Source organism: Sphaeramia orbicularis, chromosome 2 (assembly GCF_902148855.1).
Source record: "Sphaeramia orbicularis chromosome 2, fSphaOr1.1, whole genome shotgun sequence".
Classification (NCBI taxonomy): domain Eukaryota; kingdom Metazoa; phylum Chordata; class Actinopteri; order Kurtiformes; family Apogonidae; genus Sphaeramia; species Sphaeramia orbicularis.
The window spans coordinates 11,704,174-11,725,955 of NC_043958.1; the positions used below are offsets into that span (position 1 = coordinate 11,704,174).

Below are 21,782 nucleotides of genomic sequence, written 5' to 3' on the forward strand. Positions count from 1 at the left end.
TGTCGAGGAGCAGTAGCTTGTAGTGGATCTAATGCTTGAATAAAATCGCCCTTGACAGTGTTTGGAACTTCAGAGGTGCTAACGCGGTGACCTGCCCGTCCTGCCCGTGATCCACACCTCCTCTAGTGTCCTATCCAGCTGTTGGTTCTGGGTTTGTTTTTCCATTAGCTTTGGAAATCTATCAAACAAAAAGGGAGTTGAGCCGGAGGCGAGAGGAGGGGTGTAGCCTTATAAAATCACACTGTCTGGGACTGTTTACGCGGCCTTATCTGCCGTTTACTGCCCCCAGCGTCACCGGGGCTTATTCCTCTAAACACTGCGCTTTACGGGCTCTTCAATAGAGCCGCAGCACACGCACGGTGTGGGTTTTGTTGTTGTTGTTTTTTTTCTCTCTGCTATGTTACTTTAGACGACTAAGCAGGCTGGACAGAATAAAAACAAAGAGGCTTCCTGTCCGACCTTTCAAAATAAAACCACTCATTTAGTAGTTTATTAACAGCGCAGTACTGCAGCATTACACAGACATTAGATTAAAGGGCAAACCCCAGTCAATGTGTGGAGTAATCTGACTACTTTGATTACTATGTACTTCTTAATACAGTTTTTTTTAACATCTAAAAGAATTTGTGAGATATTTAATATCAATTAACCCATAAAGACTCGGTGCTACTTTAGTGGCAGTTTTGAAATTATTATTACCTCCGCCAAGGAGATAATGTTTTGGCCGGTGTTGGTCTGTCTGTCTGTGGGCCACGGGGGTCCCCTGATCTGCCTTGGCGGAGGTCTGTGCTCTCGACCTCCGCCAAGGCAGATCAGTGGGCCCCCGTGCCCCCCCACCCCGATCACCACCAAAATTTAATCATTTGTTCCTTGTGCCAGTATCAACATTTCCTGAAATTTTCATCCAAATCCGTCCATAACTTTTTGAATTATCTTGCACACAGACAGACAGACAGACATCAGATGGGAGGGGGGCACTGATCTGCCTTGGCGGAGGTCTGCGCTCTCTGAGTGCTTTTCTAGTTTTTTTTTTTTCTATTTTTAATAATAATAATAATAATAATAATAATAATAATAATAATAATAATAACTAGAAGCACTCGGAGAGCGCAGACCTCCGCCAAGGCTGATCAGTGCCCCCCCCCCCCCCCCCCCCCCCCCCGTGGGCCCCCCCACCCCCGATTACCACCAAAATTTAATCATTTCTTCCTTATCCCATTTCCAACAAACCCTGAAAATTTCATCCAAATCTGTCCATAACTTTTTAAGTTATGTTGCACACTAACGGACAGACAAACAAACCCTGGCAAAAACATAACCTCCTTGGCGGAGGTAATAGTAATAATGGATTAGATTTCTACAGCGCTTTTCAAGGCACCCAAAGTGCTTTACATTACTGATCCATTATTCATTTACTCTTACATTCACACTCTGGTGGTATTAAACTACATTTGTAGCTACAGTTACCAAGGGGCAGGCTGACGGAAGTGTGGCTGTCATTTCGCGCCAAACAGCCCCTCTGACCACCACCAAACATTCACATGCATTCATACACCAGTGTGAGTGACACTGGAGGCAAGGTGGGTGAAGGACACAATGGACTGACTAGGACAGAGTGGGATTTGAGCCGCCAACCAAACCGCCAAAGTTATTTGACAACCCGCTCTACCTCCTGAGCCATCGCCGCCCCAATTGAACGTTTCTTCAATCAATCAATCAATCAATCAATCAATCAATCAATCAATCAATCAATCAATCAAATACATTTATTTATATAGCGCCAAATCATAACAAAAGTTATCTCATGACACTTTACATGTAGAGCTGGTTGAAACTGGACTCTTTCTTTTCAAATTCTTAAATGATTTATCACCATTTATTCTTATATTATGCTCAGTATTTTGCATTCTTCAGGGAAAATCAGATATTTTCCCTCATGCAATTTACTGATCATGATTGATGTCCATAAAAGCTCAAATTAAAGTTGAGGGTTATTACATCAAAAACAGAGAAAATGGAGGAAAAAGTGACTTTTTCAGTAAAATATATCATTAACTGAACATAAAAACAAGTGTGTCCATCCACTGTCATTGATCCAACTGGTGAATCAATGTTGTAGAAGATGACGGTGTGTCCACGTTCACTACGGAGCCTCTGAACGTCCAAATGGGTCATATCTGATGACCATGAAAAGATGATAAACTGCATTTCACACCAATTATTTACATGTATTGATAGAATTAGTGGATCAACAGGTATTAAACATTTTAAATCAGTGGATGCTTTAAGTCGATGTTACATTTTTGGGTCTTTATGGGTTAAATGAATCATAAGTAGAAGTAGAGCTGCAACACAGCAAATTGATTATAAATTATTGTGACAAGCACTTAAATAATTTTCTAGTAAAAAAAATAAAATAAAACATGAGGTTCCATGTTATTAAATGTGTGAATCTGCCTTTTGATCTCCAGAGCGTCTAGAGCAGCTAAAGACTGCTCAAATGTTTTTGATACTGGTACCAATACTGATACCGTTTCCTTTTATTTTGCAGCTCGTCTGTGTTTTAATGCAGTTAAAGCAGTTTCATCACACAAACCTATCACAAGCCTAACTTGAAAACAGTAATAAAACCAAATTGTAGGCCAGTGTGGTTAATTTTCAGCACCCTGGCAACTTCCATTCAAAAGGGTTTGACAAAATAAAAAATAAACGTGTTCACCGCAACTAATTTGTGTATTATAATATCACTAATTTAAAAAAAAAAAAAATAATACACATTTTATCCATGCTGCATGCACTGAATCTGATGAGATTTACTCCTCAGTTATTGTCTTTTTGTTAATTTAAAAAGTGTGGTTGGTGCCATCACATATTGAAGTTACACAGTCAGTTCAGTCTCTCCAGCTGTTATTATCTAGTACCAGTCTAGAAGGAAGGGCCACCTCAAAACATAGTTATGGCTTTTATCCTGTGATGAAGCATTTCTATCCCGATGGGAGTGGTTTTCTTCAGGATGACCACTCAAGGCACAAGGGGTAAATGAAAGGTGTGAGTCTGAAATGATATGAATCATACGCTACGGCCTTCACAGTCATCACATCACTACCCAGTCGAACACCGATGGGAGATTTTGGACTGACATGTGAGATAGTGCTTTCCACCATCGCCTTCAAAACTCAGAGACAATCTTCTGGAAGAATGGCGTTCATTGCTCTCAGACAGTTCCCTGACTTGTGGAATTTACAATCACACAAAGTCACTCAAAGTCAAAGACAGGTTCCTTGAGAGACTAGGTTTTCCTATTATTTGTTGAACACATAATTGAACAGTTCAGAACGTGTGCGTGTTCTGTCATTCAAAAAAGGTCCCGCCTTAATTACATGGTCAAAAACAATGAAAACAATGGACACTATTTTAACTGCATCAGCAAAGATCAGTAAGGCAGCTAAACCTGTGTAATGGCAGCTTCAGTCAGCCTTAGTACTGCTTTATGCTTATGACACATTTACAAGGACACTGAAGATACATACATTTATGGGGACATTACACTTTGTTTTTGTTTTGCAAAACAAATAAGTCCTCGAAATATTTCTGAATGAAGCACTCAGACCTCATAAGGAGATCTGATGATGTAGTATCTTAGAAATACTGGACCATTAAGCATCTTGCCATGACTCCATGATGGGTTTTCCTTTAATTTGCCATCCGTGTTTATTTGTATGTACAGTCACAGAAAAAAATATTCGACCACCCTTTGTTTTCTTCAATTTCTTGTTCATTTTAATGCCTGGTACAACTAAAGGTTCATTTGTTTGGACAAATATAATGATAACAACAAAAATAGCTCATAAGAGTTTAATTTCAGAGCTGATATCTATCCATTTGCCATGGTTTTCTTGATAATAACCAAAATCACTTCAGTTCTTACATCAATATCTATGGCATTGTACTGACAAAAACAGTGCTTTTAGGCATTCCATGTTTCTTTTCTGTTTGTTTTAGTCACATGATAAACACAGGAGTTCGTACTTGATTCCATAACTATTGTTTCTGATGACTTTTGATGGTCTAATAATTTTTTCCGTGACTGCATATTATTGAAACACTGATACTGACTGGGCAAAAAAAATTAATCATAACACTCTTGTGGGTGTAGTGGTGAAGCAGTTAATGACATGATAAGTCAATCAACAGAACGTTAATTAACAGAGTTTTGAACATCATGTAATTAACCTTGATGATTCCAGGTTCTTTTCTTGATCTTACTGTACATTTTACCAAACAGCAACGTGATATCATGAATTGCGTACAGATAACACACCACTTTTAATTGGCGTGTTATCTGTATGCATTATAAGCTTTCCGCATGTATGTTCATGCCATGTAAAATACCACGTGATTAGCGGTTAAGGTTAGGTTTAGGGTTAGCGGTTATGGATATGTAAACTGGAAATCTGACACGTGATCAAATGGCGTTGAATAACACATGAAAGGATGAAAATGCATACGTATAACACGCTAAATGCCATAAGAACTGGCGTGACATACAACACAATTTCATGAGATCAGTCGGCAAATAGTATGATTTTGGAGATTTCTGATAGCACAAATAAAACATCTTTTGTCTTCATCTGGGACTACAGGAAGGCACTGATATTTTCAACTCAATTTAAAGAAGCTGATAAATGTGTTTCAAACTTGCTTTGTACTGCATTAATTTTATCTAAGTTTACCAAAGTCTTTGATGGGCTTTGTTTACCAGTGCGGATTATCTTCCTCAGTGGAGTGTGACAAGTACAGACATGAGTACAGACTACTACTTTGAGGTACTATTATTACTACTATAAGATGTGACTCCAGTCAAAGCTTAAAAAGACGGAACTTTCCCTCAGATAAGTCATCAAAAGAACAGACTTGATGAGGCACTGTTTGTCTTTTCAGCGTTCCTGTCAGGTTTCCCTGGAGAGGACAACCTTCTCCTGAATGTCTACAAAAAACCCCGTCTCTGTAGAGTCTGGTTTCAACTCGATCAAAGTCTGAACACAATCAGTTTCATGTTTTTAAATGAGAGTTTACCCTACTCTTTCTCTCAGTGCGTATTTACAGACATGCTACTGAAACATCACCAGGTTGCAGATTATTTTGAATGTTTAATATCCTGTTTGTTAGGAGGGTGAACATTCATATTCCCGTTTTATGTGTTTTGGTGCATTATGATTGACTTCCTTTGTATTCGAGGACTGTCAGATCAGAGGTGATTCAGAATAATGGTGCATTTGTTCAGCTTCAGGATATTCTGAGCACAACTAAATACTTGGAATAGTTTCAAAAAAGTGCAAAGAATTGTGAACACCTATGGAAATTTTACAAATTAACTTCTTTAAATGATATTTTCTCTCAGTCTGCTGTATTCCTCATCACTGGTCAATTGTTACCCCGCCCCCTGAAGGGGAGGTAAGGGGTTTGTTTTTGGTTTGGTTTGTATGTTTGTTTGTTAACACTTTAGCAGCAAAACTATTGGTTGAATTCATACCAAATTTGGTTTATAGATTACCAGTGATCCAGAACAGATCTCTATACATTTTGGGAACATTAGGTCAAAGTTCACAATTTAATGAATTTTTAAAATCTTTTTTCTTCTCCCATTTACTATAATGGGTGAAATTTCACATGTCTATAAAACACCCATTTTGTTTCAGTTTACTTCAAACTTGGCACATATATAGAGACAATTGATCTGCTGATATCAGCACACACATAGACATAATGACATCACCTGGAGTGACGCCAAAGTAAGATACAATATGTGTGAGGGGCGGGGTTTGTTGTGCCTGGCACCACTTGTTTTATTTTATATTCATTTTTGCAGGGTTCATAAATGGAGCCAAACCTGAAAAATAATGTACATTTCAGAGTCCTAAGAGGGGACTTCTCACAAATATGTCCAAAAGAGGCAACAGAAGAATAACACCTCTCAGTGTACTGTGGCATTAAATCATAAAACAACAATAAAAACAGAATAAAGTCAGGTGTTCAACTCGGTAGTGGATCATATGTGCTCAGTTTGTTTAGCTTTGGTGTAAGATCATTTTAAGTCTGATTTCTAATGTCGAACTGCAGTGATTTGATCCTACTTTGTGGGATGTAAAGTCAAATGCACACCAAGTCACTCCACAGGCTGATGTGAAACCTGTTTTAAGCACGAGCCATGAAATACCCGGGTTGTCTACAGCACTGCCACAGCTGAATGACATGTAGGTGTCACAGATCACTATTTCGCTACGTTCACTCGAAGGCGCTTGTCATGGATCACTATGTTGCTACTCTGGAATGACTGAGATTACTCTTCAAAGTCACAGAGTACTGGAGAGTGCTGAAGTTATTTTAGGGCTTCATACTGACAACATATACATTGATTTAGTGATTGACAGGTAAAATATTAAATTAACCCATAAAGACCCAGTGCTACTTTTATGTCAGTTCCCACATGAGATTTTCTCTTTATTTAACCTTTCATAAGTGATTTATCACTATTTATTATAATATTATCCTTTGTATTTTGCATTTTTCACTGTAAATCATGCATTTTCCTCCATTTAATTTCCTATTTTTAATTTAGATGTTCAGGAAAACTCAGAGTAAATTCAAAGGTTATTACATCAAAACAGAAAAATTAAGAAAAAGAGACATTTTCAGCAATTCTATCATTAACTGAACATAAACCAAGTGTCTCCATCCACTGTTATTTATCAAATGCCGTGGGTTTTACTGGTGAATCAATGTTGTGGAAGGTGACGGTGTTTCCATGTTTACTATGGAGCCTCTGAACATCCAAACCATGAAAAGATGACAAACTGCATTTTACATCAGTTATTTACATATATTGATAGGATTAGTGGATCAATAGTTATTAAATATTTTAGATGATAGATGCTTTTGGTCACCAGTGGATGTTTGGGTTTTTATGGGTTAATGCTGCAGCCTCTGAATCTCATTTTAGGTAGAAACAGAAGGGTGAAGATTAGAGGAAAAACTACCGGGTGTGGTCTCTTCCACTATGACAGTGTTCCCATCCATAGGACGTGAAAGGTCACTGAATGATTGAAGTCAGACTGAGGTCCAAATATCTGATCTGTATTTGATTTAGGACTACATATGAAAGTGGAAGATTTTTTTTCTGTTCACTCTGTCAAGAAAAGAAGAGATATCAATCACATATGAGGTGAGGAGGAAGGTGATACTAACAGTATCTGCAGGGAAATGTAGGCTTTGCAAAGGAAATCTGCATAAATTTTGAATTAAAACACAAACTGCAGGAGAGTCATTCATGCAGACAGTTCAGAAAAATACTGAACAACAAAAACAACTTTTCTGGGTAGCCTTATTGCATATTGTTTAGGAGGACCGTGTAAATTATTCACAGTGACTGTCCAGCACACCACTGTATTTTCTTTTATATTTCTGCTTTCCCACTAAGCCCATATGTCACTGCGTAGGTCAGGCTTGATCCAAAGAAATCTACTTACAGCTCAAATATGTCGACATTCTTTAAGCATCCACAATCTGGTCTAAGAAGGAATTAACATATAAGATAGCCAATAGCATTGTTCCAGTCCCATCAAACAAGAAAAATGCATGCTTTCTCTTTTACATACTTGATAAGACTGCATTCATCTGCAGCTTTATGAATCCTTTTACAATTTTGTTTGTCCTTTTAAACTGTAACTGCACAGCTCTGTATTTGTTGACACCTCACTGGACTTTAGGAGATTGTGAAGACCCTTATATGACATTTTACAGAGTATATGATGGGTTGGTGTACTAATCAGTTTGGTATCTAAAGAAACCAACCCCCAGTTGAAGTCCTGGATATTTCCTTTTACACTGCAGTTAATAATTAAGTGTAGTAAGATAAACTTTTATGTCCGTGTTTGTGAGTTGAAAACACATTTTACTGAGCTTTAATGCAAACATGTGACACCAGCTGGTATATATAGGAAAGACATTTGCATTAATTGTAAAACAATGTAAAAATTTCAGCAGAAACATGAAAAAACAACAACAACAGATATTTGCCGATATACAAATCTGAGTTTAATCTTTCATACATGTGTTCATGAATACAGGTCCACCGATATGGGTTTTTCTAAAGCTGATGCTGATTCTTAAAAATTTGGTCAGCTGATGGCCCATATCTACAGCCAATTTTTGAGACCGATATTTAAGTTTTTTTTTTTTTTTTTAAAGCACATTGACCCTAAAATACAATTGAAACACTCAGATAATTACGATTTTTATGCAGCAATATGAATGAAATTATTAATACAGGTACACATAGTACTCTTTTAACATTTATTGAACTTCAAATGCTGCCCACACAGGTGCCTGATCAAATATCTTATAACATTTTTACTGCTGATCAAATATTGGCTCTCCAAAAAAATTAAGCCAGATGGCCGATATTGAAAAAATCTATATATTGGTCAACCTGTATTCATGAATATGCCTATACTGAAATTATACTTCAGAATTTGCAGTGGTATTCTATGTAGTTTCATTCCTCTACATCCTTTAGGCTGCGAACCCTTATTTAAAGCTTGTTTTAATTATAACTAGGAAAAAAATATATATTTGGGGCAAAGTGGGCCCTTTTCCTTTAGATTACACTAAAACAGAGCAGCAGGCTGTGTGTTTGAGCCCAGTGGGCATCAGATTAATTCCATTACATAACATTTAGTCAGTCTTAAGTAGGCTACAACAAGTGAAAATGAAGGCTTTACAGTAACCTAAAGCTTAATCTTTCCGGAGCTCAAGCAAGTGTTAACAGGTGATTAAAATGAATCCTTCAAGTATTCTTTAATAATGAGAAATATTTAGTTCCAGTTGGTATTAAAGTGGGTATGTGGCACAGTGTCCTGCAATATGATCCCATTAAAAGTCCCTTCTTTGATAAACCACTTCCTCATTGCCTCTTTATCCTTTGGTAAATATTGACCAGAAAGTTCGCTTTTAATGACGTAAATGAATGATAAAGTGAAACACAGAGAGCCTTATTGGATGTTTTGCTCTTTTCTACATATTTTTCCCTATAAAACAACATAATTAACTTGCAACTATTTTGTAAATTTGATCATTTTCTGTCTCATTTTTTTGTACTATTGTTCCTTGATCATTAGTTGTTGGCCTGCTTGATACGTCAAAAAACGACATGGAATGCGTGTGGATTTTTGATGCCAGTTGTTAAATAATTCATTCTAAATTCTGAGATGCAGGTGTTAAAGCTAGACACATTAATGTTATACTATCTGCCTGAGGTTTTAATGCTCCTCTGTTTCGCTTTTTGAAGATTTTAAAGATAAAAGTTTATTTTCGTCAAGGTTCCTCTTCAAAGTCACAAAGATTCTTATTTTTTTGTCTCCTTCCTGTTCTCCGTAAGTGAAATGCTTTGTGCTATAAGCAACACGTGGACAAAGAATTTTTCAGATATTTTAGTTATTTTGTTTCTAAATTAAAAGGCTGTGGACTCTGAATCAGCAGGAGAGTCAACACACTCAGCTGAGATTTTGGCTGTCAGGTGAAAACCTTGTGATTCCAATCGTTGCTGGTTGTGCAGAAATGACTGTGTTCTAAAAAAGAAGCAGGTCTTTAAAGTGTAACTTGACATCCAGTTTGGAGCCTGAACCCACCCACTGCAGGATCTTGAAAAATGTGTGTGTTAGACTGAGTTACTTGGTGACGCAGGTCAGAGAAGAATAGAGAATGACACAACCGAAGTGGACATTAGTGTAGTGGTGGTCCCGGTAAAACGGTAATAATAAGAGAAGACGGTAGCAGCCTGTGAGTGGAAATGTAACTCATTCATCTTCTGAACCCGCTTTATCCTCACTAGGGTCATGGGGGGTGCTGGAGCCTATCCCAGCTACCGATGGGGGAAGGTGGGGTACACCCTGGATGAGTCACCAGTTCATCGCAGGGCTGACATATAGAGACGAACAACCAATCACTCTCACATTCACACCTATGGGTAATTTATGTTAACCAGTTAACCTATCAGTGCATGTCTTTGGATGGGGAGAACATGCAAACTCCACACAGAACGATCTCTGGTTGGGTGGAAATGTAATATTAGAGGAAAAGCTAACGTCAGTGATGACTTCTGATCAATATGTATGTATTTTTTATAGATCCACAATGTTTCAGGTACAAATAAACCAATAAAAATAGAAATATATTTGAAGATGAGTATGGTTTCACAGACTCCCACTACTGTAGGACGTTAATAGTACTCTGTATGCATGCATGTATGTATTTTACATATATACACATTTCATGATGTAGATAAGCCTACATCTGGCTGGATGGAAATATTCTGCTAGAATAAGGGTTAATATTTCCGTCACAACTGTGGCAGCAATGACAGAACTGTCATTCTCCTTCCTTCTATTGTCTGTGCATCATCACTTTGAAACTACCCCTTGCTTCACGAAAGAACAACCTCCAAGCTGCAGCAAGGATACATATCTGTTTATACAATGTTTTCTTTTGTAGGGATTTAGTGATTTTAATACTACAATGTACATCCGAGGTTTAACACTTAGCCAACACAGACAACTTTAACCCCTATTCCAAAATGAATACAGCACTGGCATTGAGCTAATGTGGTGTGGCGATAGGTGTGGATGTGGCCTTGTAAAACTAGTAAATCCCTGGACCAGCTCAATCCATGTCTTTTTCCCCCCATTCTTCAACATGATATCATGAATTGTTTTATTAGCTTCTTTAAATTGAGTTGAAAATATCTGTGCCTTCCTGTAGTCCCAGATTAAGACAACAAATGTCTTATTTGTGTTATCAGAAATCTCCAGAAACATACTATTTGCAGACTGATCTCATGAAATTGCATTGTATGTCACGCCAGTTCTAATGGCATTGGCATGCTATACGTATGCATTTTCATCCTTTCGTGTGTTATTCAACGCCATTTGATTGCGTGTCAGATCTCCAGTTTACATATCTGGAACCGCTAAACCTAACCCTAACCGCTAATCGCGTGGTATTTGACATGGCATGAACATACACAGGGAAATCATAAAATGCGCACAGATAACACGCCAATTAAAAGGGGCGTGTTATGTGTCAAAAATGTGGGTAGGGGTTAGGGGTTATGGATATGCAAACCAGAGATCTTGGCTTACATTGATATGCGATCAAATGGCGTTGAATAGCACGCGAAAGGATGAAAATGCATACATATAGCACACCAAATGCCATACAACGCGATTTCATGAGATCGATCTGCATTCTTTGTTTATTCGGAAAAGCAAATCATACAAAACTTCCCTTTTAGGTACAATTCAGAGTCCAAACCTCAAACGTGAATGAGAGAGTGATTGTTGCTAATCCAAGTGTTTTAGAAGAATAAAGAACAAATATAACAATCAATCCATGTCTTTTATCGAGACTGACTAATGAAGTCTTCACAAAAAAAAGACCACATGAAATCAGATTTTGTTGATTGGATCAAAATCATATTTGGAGGTGTTTTGAAATTCAATTCAAATGAGATTTCTACAGATGATTCTCGGTCCACTTAATCAGATTTAAAAGTGTCGTCTGTGTCACTCAGAATGTGAGGTGGTGTCTGTACTGGCAAAGCTGGAAGGAACATGTAGCTAAGCATACACAGACACCATTGTTGTTAACGTAGAAACCCCTGCAGACGGGTTACTGATGTCTGGACACACAAATCCAATCCGATCACTTGCAAATACGAGTTCTAGACAGCCTGTCTAAAAGATCTCATGTGGGAAAAAAAAGCCTGTCAGCATTGGCTTTGAAATGTTTGTGGAGGATTTCAAACAATACATGGCATGGTGAACCATTTGGCAATTTTAATTTACAGCTAAAAAGATATGTTTCAGTATGTAGTACCTCTTAAAAAAAAAAGCACATTTAACCCATTTCAATAATTGTATTAAAATTGTGGAATTTACCTTGTACTTCCAATCATTTCTTCCTCATTAATGTTCTTGGTAGATATCTCTGCAGAGGATCGGTTTGTTTCCCTCATTTGTCTGCTGTTTCCCTGTGACAAAAAGCAGATGTGATGTTGTTATGATGCCCTGTGGAGGACAGCTGCTTTATGAGAATCACTGAGGCAACATTTTAGATTTTATGTCACATAACTAGATTTTTATATTAGGGCTAAATGAATGTCATCGATCTGCTGTCAAGTTCAGCATTTGACTTTTGTTTTAATGTTGTCAGAATGCTGCTCTTTCAGGGTCACAGGTCCTAATTTGTGTTTTATTGTGTTATTGTAGCTTTAAGCGTTAGCTAGTCTAGCGGACGCACATTTGTCATCTGAGCAAACAAAGCCTGCCAGAACAATGCATGAACAGGTTTAATGTGTATTGGATGTTCAGTGTGTGCAGGCTTTACTGTGTGCGGCAAAATCGACTCAGCCTTAGTGACGTCTTTACAAATTAAGAAGTTGAAAAGGGGACAAGGAAGCATTGATTTTCTCCTGCTATACACAGTCATTCTTTTAAAAAGGGACCACTTTTTCATATAGGAGTGGCGATAAATGATTTCAACCTTGTTGGCAACAAATGCAAGAAAGTCCAACATCTAAGATTACTTGATAAAGGTGCATGAGTGCAGTGGAAAACAATGAATCAGGAAGGTGTCACATGGTGATGCTGCAGTTCTGCATCAGCAAATTAATCTTGGCTATTTACCAGGTATAATTTTAACACACATAAATCTAAAAAAGTGCCTAAAAAGGATCTAAAATGCCAATATTTTATATCTAAATCTACATAGATTGTGTACAGAAATAAAAGTTTAATTTAAGCCTCCTTTCCTCCCCAATTTTTTTTTTTTTTTTTAAATACATATCTTTATAAAATATTTAACACATTACATATCTTTTCTGACATGAATTGGTAACACATTGTGTGGGTCTCCCCTGAGTGTAAACCCCCACAACCACAATAATGGACAATCAACACTTTTCCAGTGTCTAGCTAAAAGATGCTTTTCCTCCCCAGTTTATTAAAGTTAACATATTAGATTACCTACTTTGCAATATGACCAAATTTTAAATAATCAGAATAATAAACTCTTCAGGTTAGTATTTAAACAGGTAATTTAATATTAAGTGAATGTGATGCCAGATGATATTTTTCCACTGAAAACTTAAATAACCTTGTTTCAAGTATTTTTTGTTAACTCCCTCAATGAATGAATTTCCTGTTCCCCTAAAAGCCTTTGAGTCATTACATTGCACCTTTTGAAGATGACTTTGGAAACATCCTGTCGGTGTCAAATGCTGAACATCTGAACTGAAGTAGTAAAGTTATTATTAGAAAATTGTATATGACTATACATAAACTGAAATTAGCAAAGAAAAGAAAACATATCTGTAAGAGTGTACAGGCACTGTTGATCATAATCTGAGCTTCAGCAGCATCAGCAACATGAATATGACAAGATGTGACAGAACACGCACTGTGAAGAATCAATCAACCTGAATTAACATAATGTATAGAAACATGTTTACACCAATTTAAAAAAATGGATGAGATACTGTCATATTTATGAATTAGTATTTCAATGAAACAATGAAAAAAATGATTGTGATTTGATAAAGTCTGTAAAAATGAAAACATGCATATGAGATACTGAGTCATAATCATAAGATGGTAATAATTATCAGAATTTTATCTTAATTCTAGTTTAGAGTTTTGGATTTCTAGTAATTAATCTATGAGAAAGAATAACATTATTGTGAGATTAAATTACGAATTATGCTTTTTTTTTTTTTTTTAGAATAAAATTCTCTTAATTATAACAAACATTCTCACTATTATTATTAACATTCATGTCTCAGACTCAAGACCAGAACCTTAATAGATTAACTGATTGCTCTAATTTGGGAAGAATGTGAGGATGAATGGTTGTTGAACTAGGGACAGATGGTTATGTTTACATTTGTTCCATCTGTCTTTTGGGTCTGTTGGTTTGTGTGTCAACAGGTCTTCACAAAAACTACGATAACAATAACTCGGTGGAAGTGAAGGGCATGAATCCATTATATTTTAGAGCAGATCCTTAAAAAAAAATTGTCTTCATAATTCTATTTCTAACCGGCGTTAGTTTGAATTACTGGATTCTCATACTAGTTTTTTCAAGGGACAGAAATGGGTTTACACTTCTGCTTTTGATTCAAGAGATAATGTTACTTGTTTGATGATTATTTGACTAAAGCAGTAATACCAGAGGGAATAGGTATGAGTGAGTAAGAGACTTTGGAGATGAAGGAACGTATGGAGGGAAGAATGGAGTCAGAGGACAGGCCTTTGGGTGGATGCAGAGGAATGAAGAAAGGAGGGGAGAGTAATGCCCTTACATTCCCAGATGAGGATTAGCAGTCACAAGTTCTCTGGCTGTGCTGACCAGATCTCAAATGTGAACGCTGCTGTTGCTGCCTCCTGGACCCTGAAAACATCCACAGACACACTATGTTCAGTTACATCATCATCTGAGGATCACAAAAGAAAGTTCATTTCTTCAATACATCAGCTTCAATATATTTGAGTGAAAAAATACACATTTTACAGCAGCTGTTTTCTATTTTTATCTGTTTATATCTTTTTAGTAAGAATTCTTTTTTTTTTTTACTACTTTCTTTCCACAGCAAAATGACCCGCTAGACCTGAGTAAAATATAAATATATAGAAGTAACTATCTCATTATATAAAAAAAGTAGTCACATAATTTACATCAGATAAATGCAGGGGAGTAAAAAGTACATAGGGAAAAAAAATTACCTATTGCAGGATGAGTATTTGCATTTTCCTTTTCAATGTGTCCTGAATGGTTATTATTACCAGGCTAAAAGCTTGGTACATTAGTGTTTTTTGTGTCATCATGCCCATAGTTTGGCTGCAACACAATACTGTTGTAACCTTCACCTGGTGCCACTGTTCTATGTGTTGATGCCCAAACAGCCTCTGACATTCTGACAGCACCAGGGCAAAATACAACCACAACGCTCTGAGATTACAACAAAAAAAAAAACAATATGGACAGTCATTAAGGGGGCATACACTGGAGGGCAACGGGTACATGCATGTCAGGGCACTGGTCGAGACTCACTCAGGGTCATGGAGTACAAAGAAAACACTGGCATCTAGGAGAGAAATGATATCGAACTGATCCATAATCTTGACTAATTGACAAATCCTCTGCTTTCGATTCAATCCTTTATATCCTCTAATAGATTGCTCAACATTAAAAAAGCCTGTCCATTTGATTTTAATGCCAAAGCTATGGATCCAACTTAAAGGAGTGATATTTGGCTTTTTTAAAATGGAATTATGTATTTTAAAACATTTCCCTGTGGTCTACATGAACTGTAAATGCTATGTTTGGGTCTGAATTCTTCATTAATTCAACTCCACAGGTCCATCTTCAACCCAATTTCTGAGTAATGACACCAGAAAGGTCATTTTGAGCGCTGGCCCTTTAAATGCACATGACCCCACCCCCTTCCGGGTTAACTGTGCACTCTCTCCCATTCGGCCACTTGTGTTCGTTAATACAACCAACAACTGAACATTTTATGTAATCGGCTCGAAGTTTGGACATATTTTCAGTTTTTACTACAACCACTGCTGCTGACAAAAAAATGATGGCGTACTCTGAGAAATGTTCGCCGCAAGTCTTGACCTTATACGTGCAAATGTCGTGACATAACTAGTTATAAACGTAACAAATTAAGAAGGAATTAAAACGGTTGTAGAAAACCACTCAATTTTTGCCAGTCCCCAAATACACAAAAATGTACCAAAGACTAATAAAAGTGGGTTTAGCAAAATATAACCCCTTTAAATTAATGTCTTTAGTTCCCATGTACATATTTTATCAATTAATGTATATTTTTGTGTGAGTTGCACATTATACCAGCTCTTCCAGTCTAAACTGGTGATCAGTGGATTCAACAGGAAGAAACACAGATGGCATTATTTGTTGCATAATGACATGCATACTAATTTTCTTCAGGTCCATCTCTAATAACTATGTGGGCTACATCTACAAATCTAATAATACAGCCCTTGATTTTTACTAAACAATTCATTATTCATGAACTCTTATTTAACCCATTATGACTCAGTGTTATTTTTGTGGCAGTTCTCAAAAATTTTTTCCTCTATTTTTAACATTTCTTATCATCATTTTCTGTAATATTATCCTCTGGATTTTTACATTTTTAAGTGAAAATAAGGTATTTTCCAATATTTAATGTACTGATTATGTTGCTGTTTATTAAAGCTCAGATTAAAGTTGAAGGTTATTATATCCAAAACAGAAAACTGAAGAAAAAGATCAATTTCTCTGCAAAATATATCACAAACTAAACATAAAATAACCATCTCCATCCACTGTCATTGATCCAACTCCATGGCTTTTACTGGTGAATCAGTGTTGTAGAAGATGACGGTGTTTCCACAGTAACTACGGAGCCTCTGAACATCCAAATGGGTCATATCTGATGACCATGAAAAGATGACAAACTGTATTTTACACCAATTATTTACATGTATTGATAGGATTAACAGGTATTAAACATTTTATATCAGTGAATGATTATGGTCGCAGGTGGATGTTTGGGTCTTTATGCGTTAAATAGAGGTTTTATATGTAAATGTAGTAGAATAAACAGTGCAACTGTCTGAATATTTCTGGTCTGAGCTGTGCATTTGTTATGTTCCATACATTAAAATGGTATTGCTGGTTCTGTTGCACGAAGCGTTGCATCATTTGTGTGTATCTTTATTATTTCAGGTCCCAAAGTGAGTGTAGGAGTTGATCATGCCGCTGTTTGGTAAATCCCACAAGAGTCCGGCCGACATCGTCAGGACCCTGAAGGAAAACCTCGCCATCCTGGTCAAACAGGATAAGAAGACAGACAAGGTAGCTGAGGACTGTGTGTGTGTTTATGTGTGTGATTGTCTGGGTGTCCACGGGCCTGGGGGTGACAGCCCTCTGTGAAATGAGAGCACAGAACAGCCTGGCCCTGTCATCTCCTGACACTTCACTGTCAAGACAGTTTACTCTCTTCAACACACTCTTAAATTACACACACAGGCAAAGTTCAGTTTCCGGGCTGCTCTCTGGATTTCACAGAATCTGTACTGATACTTGCATTATTTCCTGACTCAAATGCACAAAGGCTAATGTTCTCCTCTGAAATTGTCCTCTCTGTCACCCAGGCATCCGAGGAGGTGTCCAAATGTTTGGTATCCATGAAGGAGATTCTGTATGGCAGCAACGATAAGGAGCCTCACACTGAGACGGTGGCCCAGCTGGCCCAGGAGCTGTACAACAGTGGGCTGCTCATAGCGCTGGTAGAAAACCTGCAGGTCATAGACTTTGAGGTAAGAAGGACCAGACTCCAGGGGTGGGCTCCAGTCTTCATTTGTAAATAAAATTTCAGAAGTATGCACTGCAGAAATCAAAATGTTACCAAGTGTATTTTTCTCATTTCTAGTCAAAATATCTCATCACACTTAAAATAAGACATAATCACCTAAAGAGTAACTTTTCAGTGAGATTTAAGAACTTATTTTTAGATAATAGATCTGGAAACACTGGCAAACCACTGCCAATTAAGCAAAAAAATCTTGAAATAAGCAACAAAATCTATCAATGGAACAAGTGAAAATTATCTTGGTATGATTTCTTGAAATAAGATTTTCAAGATCTATTGTCTAAAAATAAGTCCTTATATTTTACTGAAAAGTTACTCTTTAGGTGATTAAGTTTTATTGACATATTTTTGATATATTATTGAGTAAAATTGAGTGTGTTGTACAAATGAAAAACGTCAGATCCAACACTTTTTAGCCTCAGGTTGATCAATAATACATTTTTTTTTTTTACCTTTAAGTCCTGTATCTGTATTCTAGTAGAGTCCCACAGGCCTGGAGATTGTGGACAAACAGCAGCTTTTCTTGATTGTTGTATGACGATAAGGATATTTGTGTGTTTCCAGGGGAAGAAGGATGTGTGTCAGATCTTTAACAACATCCTCAGGAGGCAGATCGGGACGAGGAGCCCCACTGTGGAGTATTTCTGCTCCCACCAAGAGGTCCTCTTTATACTGCTGAAAGGGTGAGACTCATCCACTAAGTGACATGTGCAGCACAGTTCAGTGACTTTTGGAATGATGAGACGAATGCTCTTCCTGTGTTTGAAGGTACGAGATGCCTCAGGTAGCGTTGAATTGTGGGATCATGCTGAGGGAGTGCATCCGTCATGAGCCACTCGCTAAGATCGTCCTCCACTCGGAGCATTTCCACAACTTCTTCAACTATGTGGAGATGTCCACCTTCGACATTGCCTCTGACGCCTTTGCCACCTTTAAGGTATTTCAAGCCTTTGTGTTGCAGAAGTATAGAAAACTTGAGTTTGTCTGTTCTTATTTTCCCATATAATAAACAGCCTTGAATAGTAAATCACCATAAATATGTAATTTATGCTTCACTTTTAGACTTCAAACTGTGCTTTTCTGTAAAAATATTGTAATTTATGCTTCTAATGGGCCATTTTTTATTACACATTACACATGGAGTGTTTTGTCTGAGCAAGGGCAGAAACCTCACAAGTCCATTTTTGTTTTTTTTGTCATAAAATTGTTCTTTTGGTCAGTCTTCACATTGGCCTGTTTTTGAAATATTTAACCAATAAACAGAGTTGAATACGATTTGTGACTACATCTTTTAACTCCATTTGTTACCCTGTCCCCCAGAGCGGTGGCAAGGGGTATTGTTTTTGGTTTGGTTTGTTTGTTTCTTTAACACTAGCAGCAAAACTATTGGTTGAATTCATACAAAATTGGGTTTATAGATTGCCAGTGACCCATTTCCTAGACTCATTTAAACACAATACAGCGAGTATGTTTATGGCAGCATAACTTAAGACCTACCATTTCAAATTTAATACATTTTAAAGACTTTTTTTAAAGGTATTAAATGTAGATTTGTAAATTCAAGACTTTTAAGACCCCGCAGAAACCCTGGTCATCAGAAAATGAGAATCATGGAATATTTCTTTTGCCATTAAGAAGTCAGAATGTCACATGTCATAGTTAATTTGCCATATGTGACATTGCACATCCTGTTATGCAACTATGGCTGACAGTGCTTAGATGATATACTGTATGGTGCAATCATCATCAGCTACTGTCAAAATTCTTCATCTATATCACATTATTGAACTGCAGTGAGTTTGGAGACCAGTATACGTACATGTATGATGCATTGTTTTGTCTTGGAGGTTATGAAGAACTTGTAGTAAGACAGTAATCAGGGTTCCCACTCTTTTCCTGAAATTATTTTCCAGGACTTTTCCAGCCGTTACAGAGACAAGTTATCATGTCATACACTAATACGTTCCCATGTTCCCCTCATTCTTTGGAAGTGTTCTTTTCTACAGTTGTAACTTGCATTTACCCAGATGGTTTATGTTCATTACTCAGACATTTGATGTACATCTATGGCTATAATTTATCTATGAAAAATAATTCTGACAAATGTATCATAGAATAATGTAAACACGTCCACAGATGACAGTGTAACACTTCATTAGCCTGACAAACTGTAGTTACAATGTTCAATTGGACAATTCCCAACTCAACTTTCTCTTTTCTCTTACTTTCTCTCCTGCACTTCCTCTAAAAACATTTGTATATTTTCAGTAAATCACTGAAAAAAAATTTCCTTTGTTTCATCTCAGTTTAGGCACACAAGGTCACAAGGCAGGGGGAGGATAAATAATTTTCCAGGATAATTTAACCGTTTCCAGGACATTTGACCTTTTTTTCTCATTTTCCATGACTGGAAAATTGGTCGATAATTTTCCAGGTTTTCCAGGATGCACGGGAACCCTGAGCAATGTCTTTTCTTTTTTTAAATCATATCTGCTTTACAACTCCATAAAATGTGGTCACTGGTTTTCATATCGATTAAAAGTTTTTTTCTCTCTGTCTCCACAGGATCTCCTCACAAGACACAAAGTGCTTGTGGCTGAATACCTCGAACAGAACTACGATGCTGTGAGTACTCTGGATTATTTTAACACATACTGCAACACCACCCACTTGGGTCACACAGCATCAGCCATTGAGCACTATTTACAAGTATAAGCATAAACACAGGCAATGACTGCTTGACCAAGAACACCCCAAGAGAGGAAACACACAAAACAGATCAGATATCAGCGGCTGTGGTGCTCAATGGCCCAGTCATGTGTCTAGAAAAAGGTCAGTGTTACTCAACACGCTGTGGACACAGAGGCCATGCAGCCCAATGAGAGCACAGATAAGTAAGAAGTCAGAAATAAAACGAAAACGTTCCAGGAACTCTAAACTGAATCTCAACGAGTGTCACAACTCCCCCAGATACAAGGCTCTGCTCTATGCCTCCCCAGGCAGAGGGGCCCCTTTCATAGACTGGGCCCCCAGGGGTCTCAGGCTGAAGAAACACACAGAACTGCCTTTTTATCCGCATGGTGGATGTTGACAGATGTCTGTATGTCACTGTGAAGCCTGTCAGACGCTGCCATGGGCTCAGTGGACTCAACGTAAGCTAGGTTTGGCCTCTGGCTGCATCATGGGAAGCAGAAAAGAAATCTCCTGAACTCTCAAGAGTGTATACGAGGTCACACCAGCACGTTTTGGTCGCAAGACAGGAAAAAGCTCAACTCAAACTGAACAACATTAGCTATGGTTCCGTGACAACAGTGTGATGCATTTAAGGATGTAATGAGTTCCACCAGTACAACACTTATCAACAGATGATGTAATACATTAACCCCACATAACAAGGAAGTACATGCTCCTAAAATAAAAAGGAACAATATTTGCACTGTTAAAAAAATGTCAGTCATTAATACATATTTAAAATGTTAACAATCTTTACTTATTAAAGTTTTTTTACTTTAACCTTTGGAGACCAAGCAATGCATTTTTGTCCCCTAAAAAACTCAAAAGCTTTATTTTTCTGGGTCTCGGGGGGTCAGCTTTATTTCAGTCACTTAAGTTCCTTATAGTGAATTTGTCAAAATGCATTTTTAATGTTTATTTTATTGTAATTTATAAAAGATCCAAGGGAATAGATTTTTCATACATTATGCTGATAAGAAGCTAAAAGATAGACTGTTGTGCGGAGAAGGGGTGGGATCAAATAAGATATACTTCCTCCCAGTCTTTTTTCGAATATGTGAATGAAGTCATATTTTGTTTTCATGTATATGTATAAGTTTTTCATGTTTTCTTCCAATCTGTTTTATTTTTTAGGACTAAAGTAGGATAACTTTATTTTGTTGCATATATGAAATAAACTGAAACTAATATAAAAAAATATAAACTAATAATTTGTTATTTTGTATACTTTAAGATCCTACATAATGCAGAACATCATTACCAATAATGAAATTATAACTCAGCGATAACTCAACTTTACATAAAAATTGCATTATAATAAGACTGATGTGATAACTAAAATGACATGAAATCAATATAAAATTAAATAATAATAATAATAATTAATAAAATAATATCATAAATATAAATGATAAAATTGTGTTTGCTAAGGGAAATAAAAATAGTAACACTAGAATGCAGTCTAATATTGATAAAATAAATAAGTTTTTTATTTAGTTGGTATCTGTTTGAGTTTTATTTTTCCTGTGGGATAAATCTGAAAAAATAAAAA

General features: G+C 36.9%; 1 protein-coding gene across 1 annotated transcript in view; it reads left to right on the forward strand.

The window, feature by feature from the left end:
* The window catches only part of cab39l (calcium binding protein 39-like), a 28,225-nt gene that overhangs the window by 262 nt on the left and 6,181 nt on the right, over positions 1–21,782 (forward strand). The window contains exons 2-6 of the mRNA XM_030151529.1: positions 16,852–16,980; positions 17,280–17,444; positions 18,062–18,180; positions 18,266–18,434; positions 20,063–20,122. Coding sequence (XP_030007389.1) covers positions 16,879–16,980; positions 17,280–17,444; positions 18,062–18,180; positions 18,266–18,434; positions 20,063–20,122 — 615 coding nt within the window. The 5' untranslated portion in view covers positions 16,852–16,878. The remainder of the gene's footprint in view (positions 1–16,851; positions 16,981–17,279; positions 17,445–18,061; positions 18,181–18,265; positions 18,435–20,062; positions 20,123–21,782) is intronic.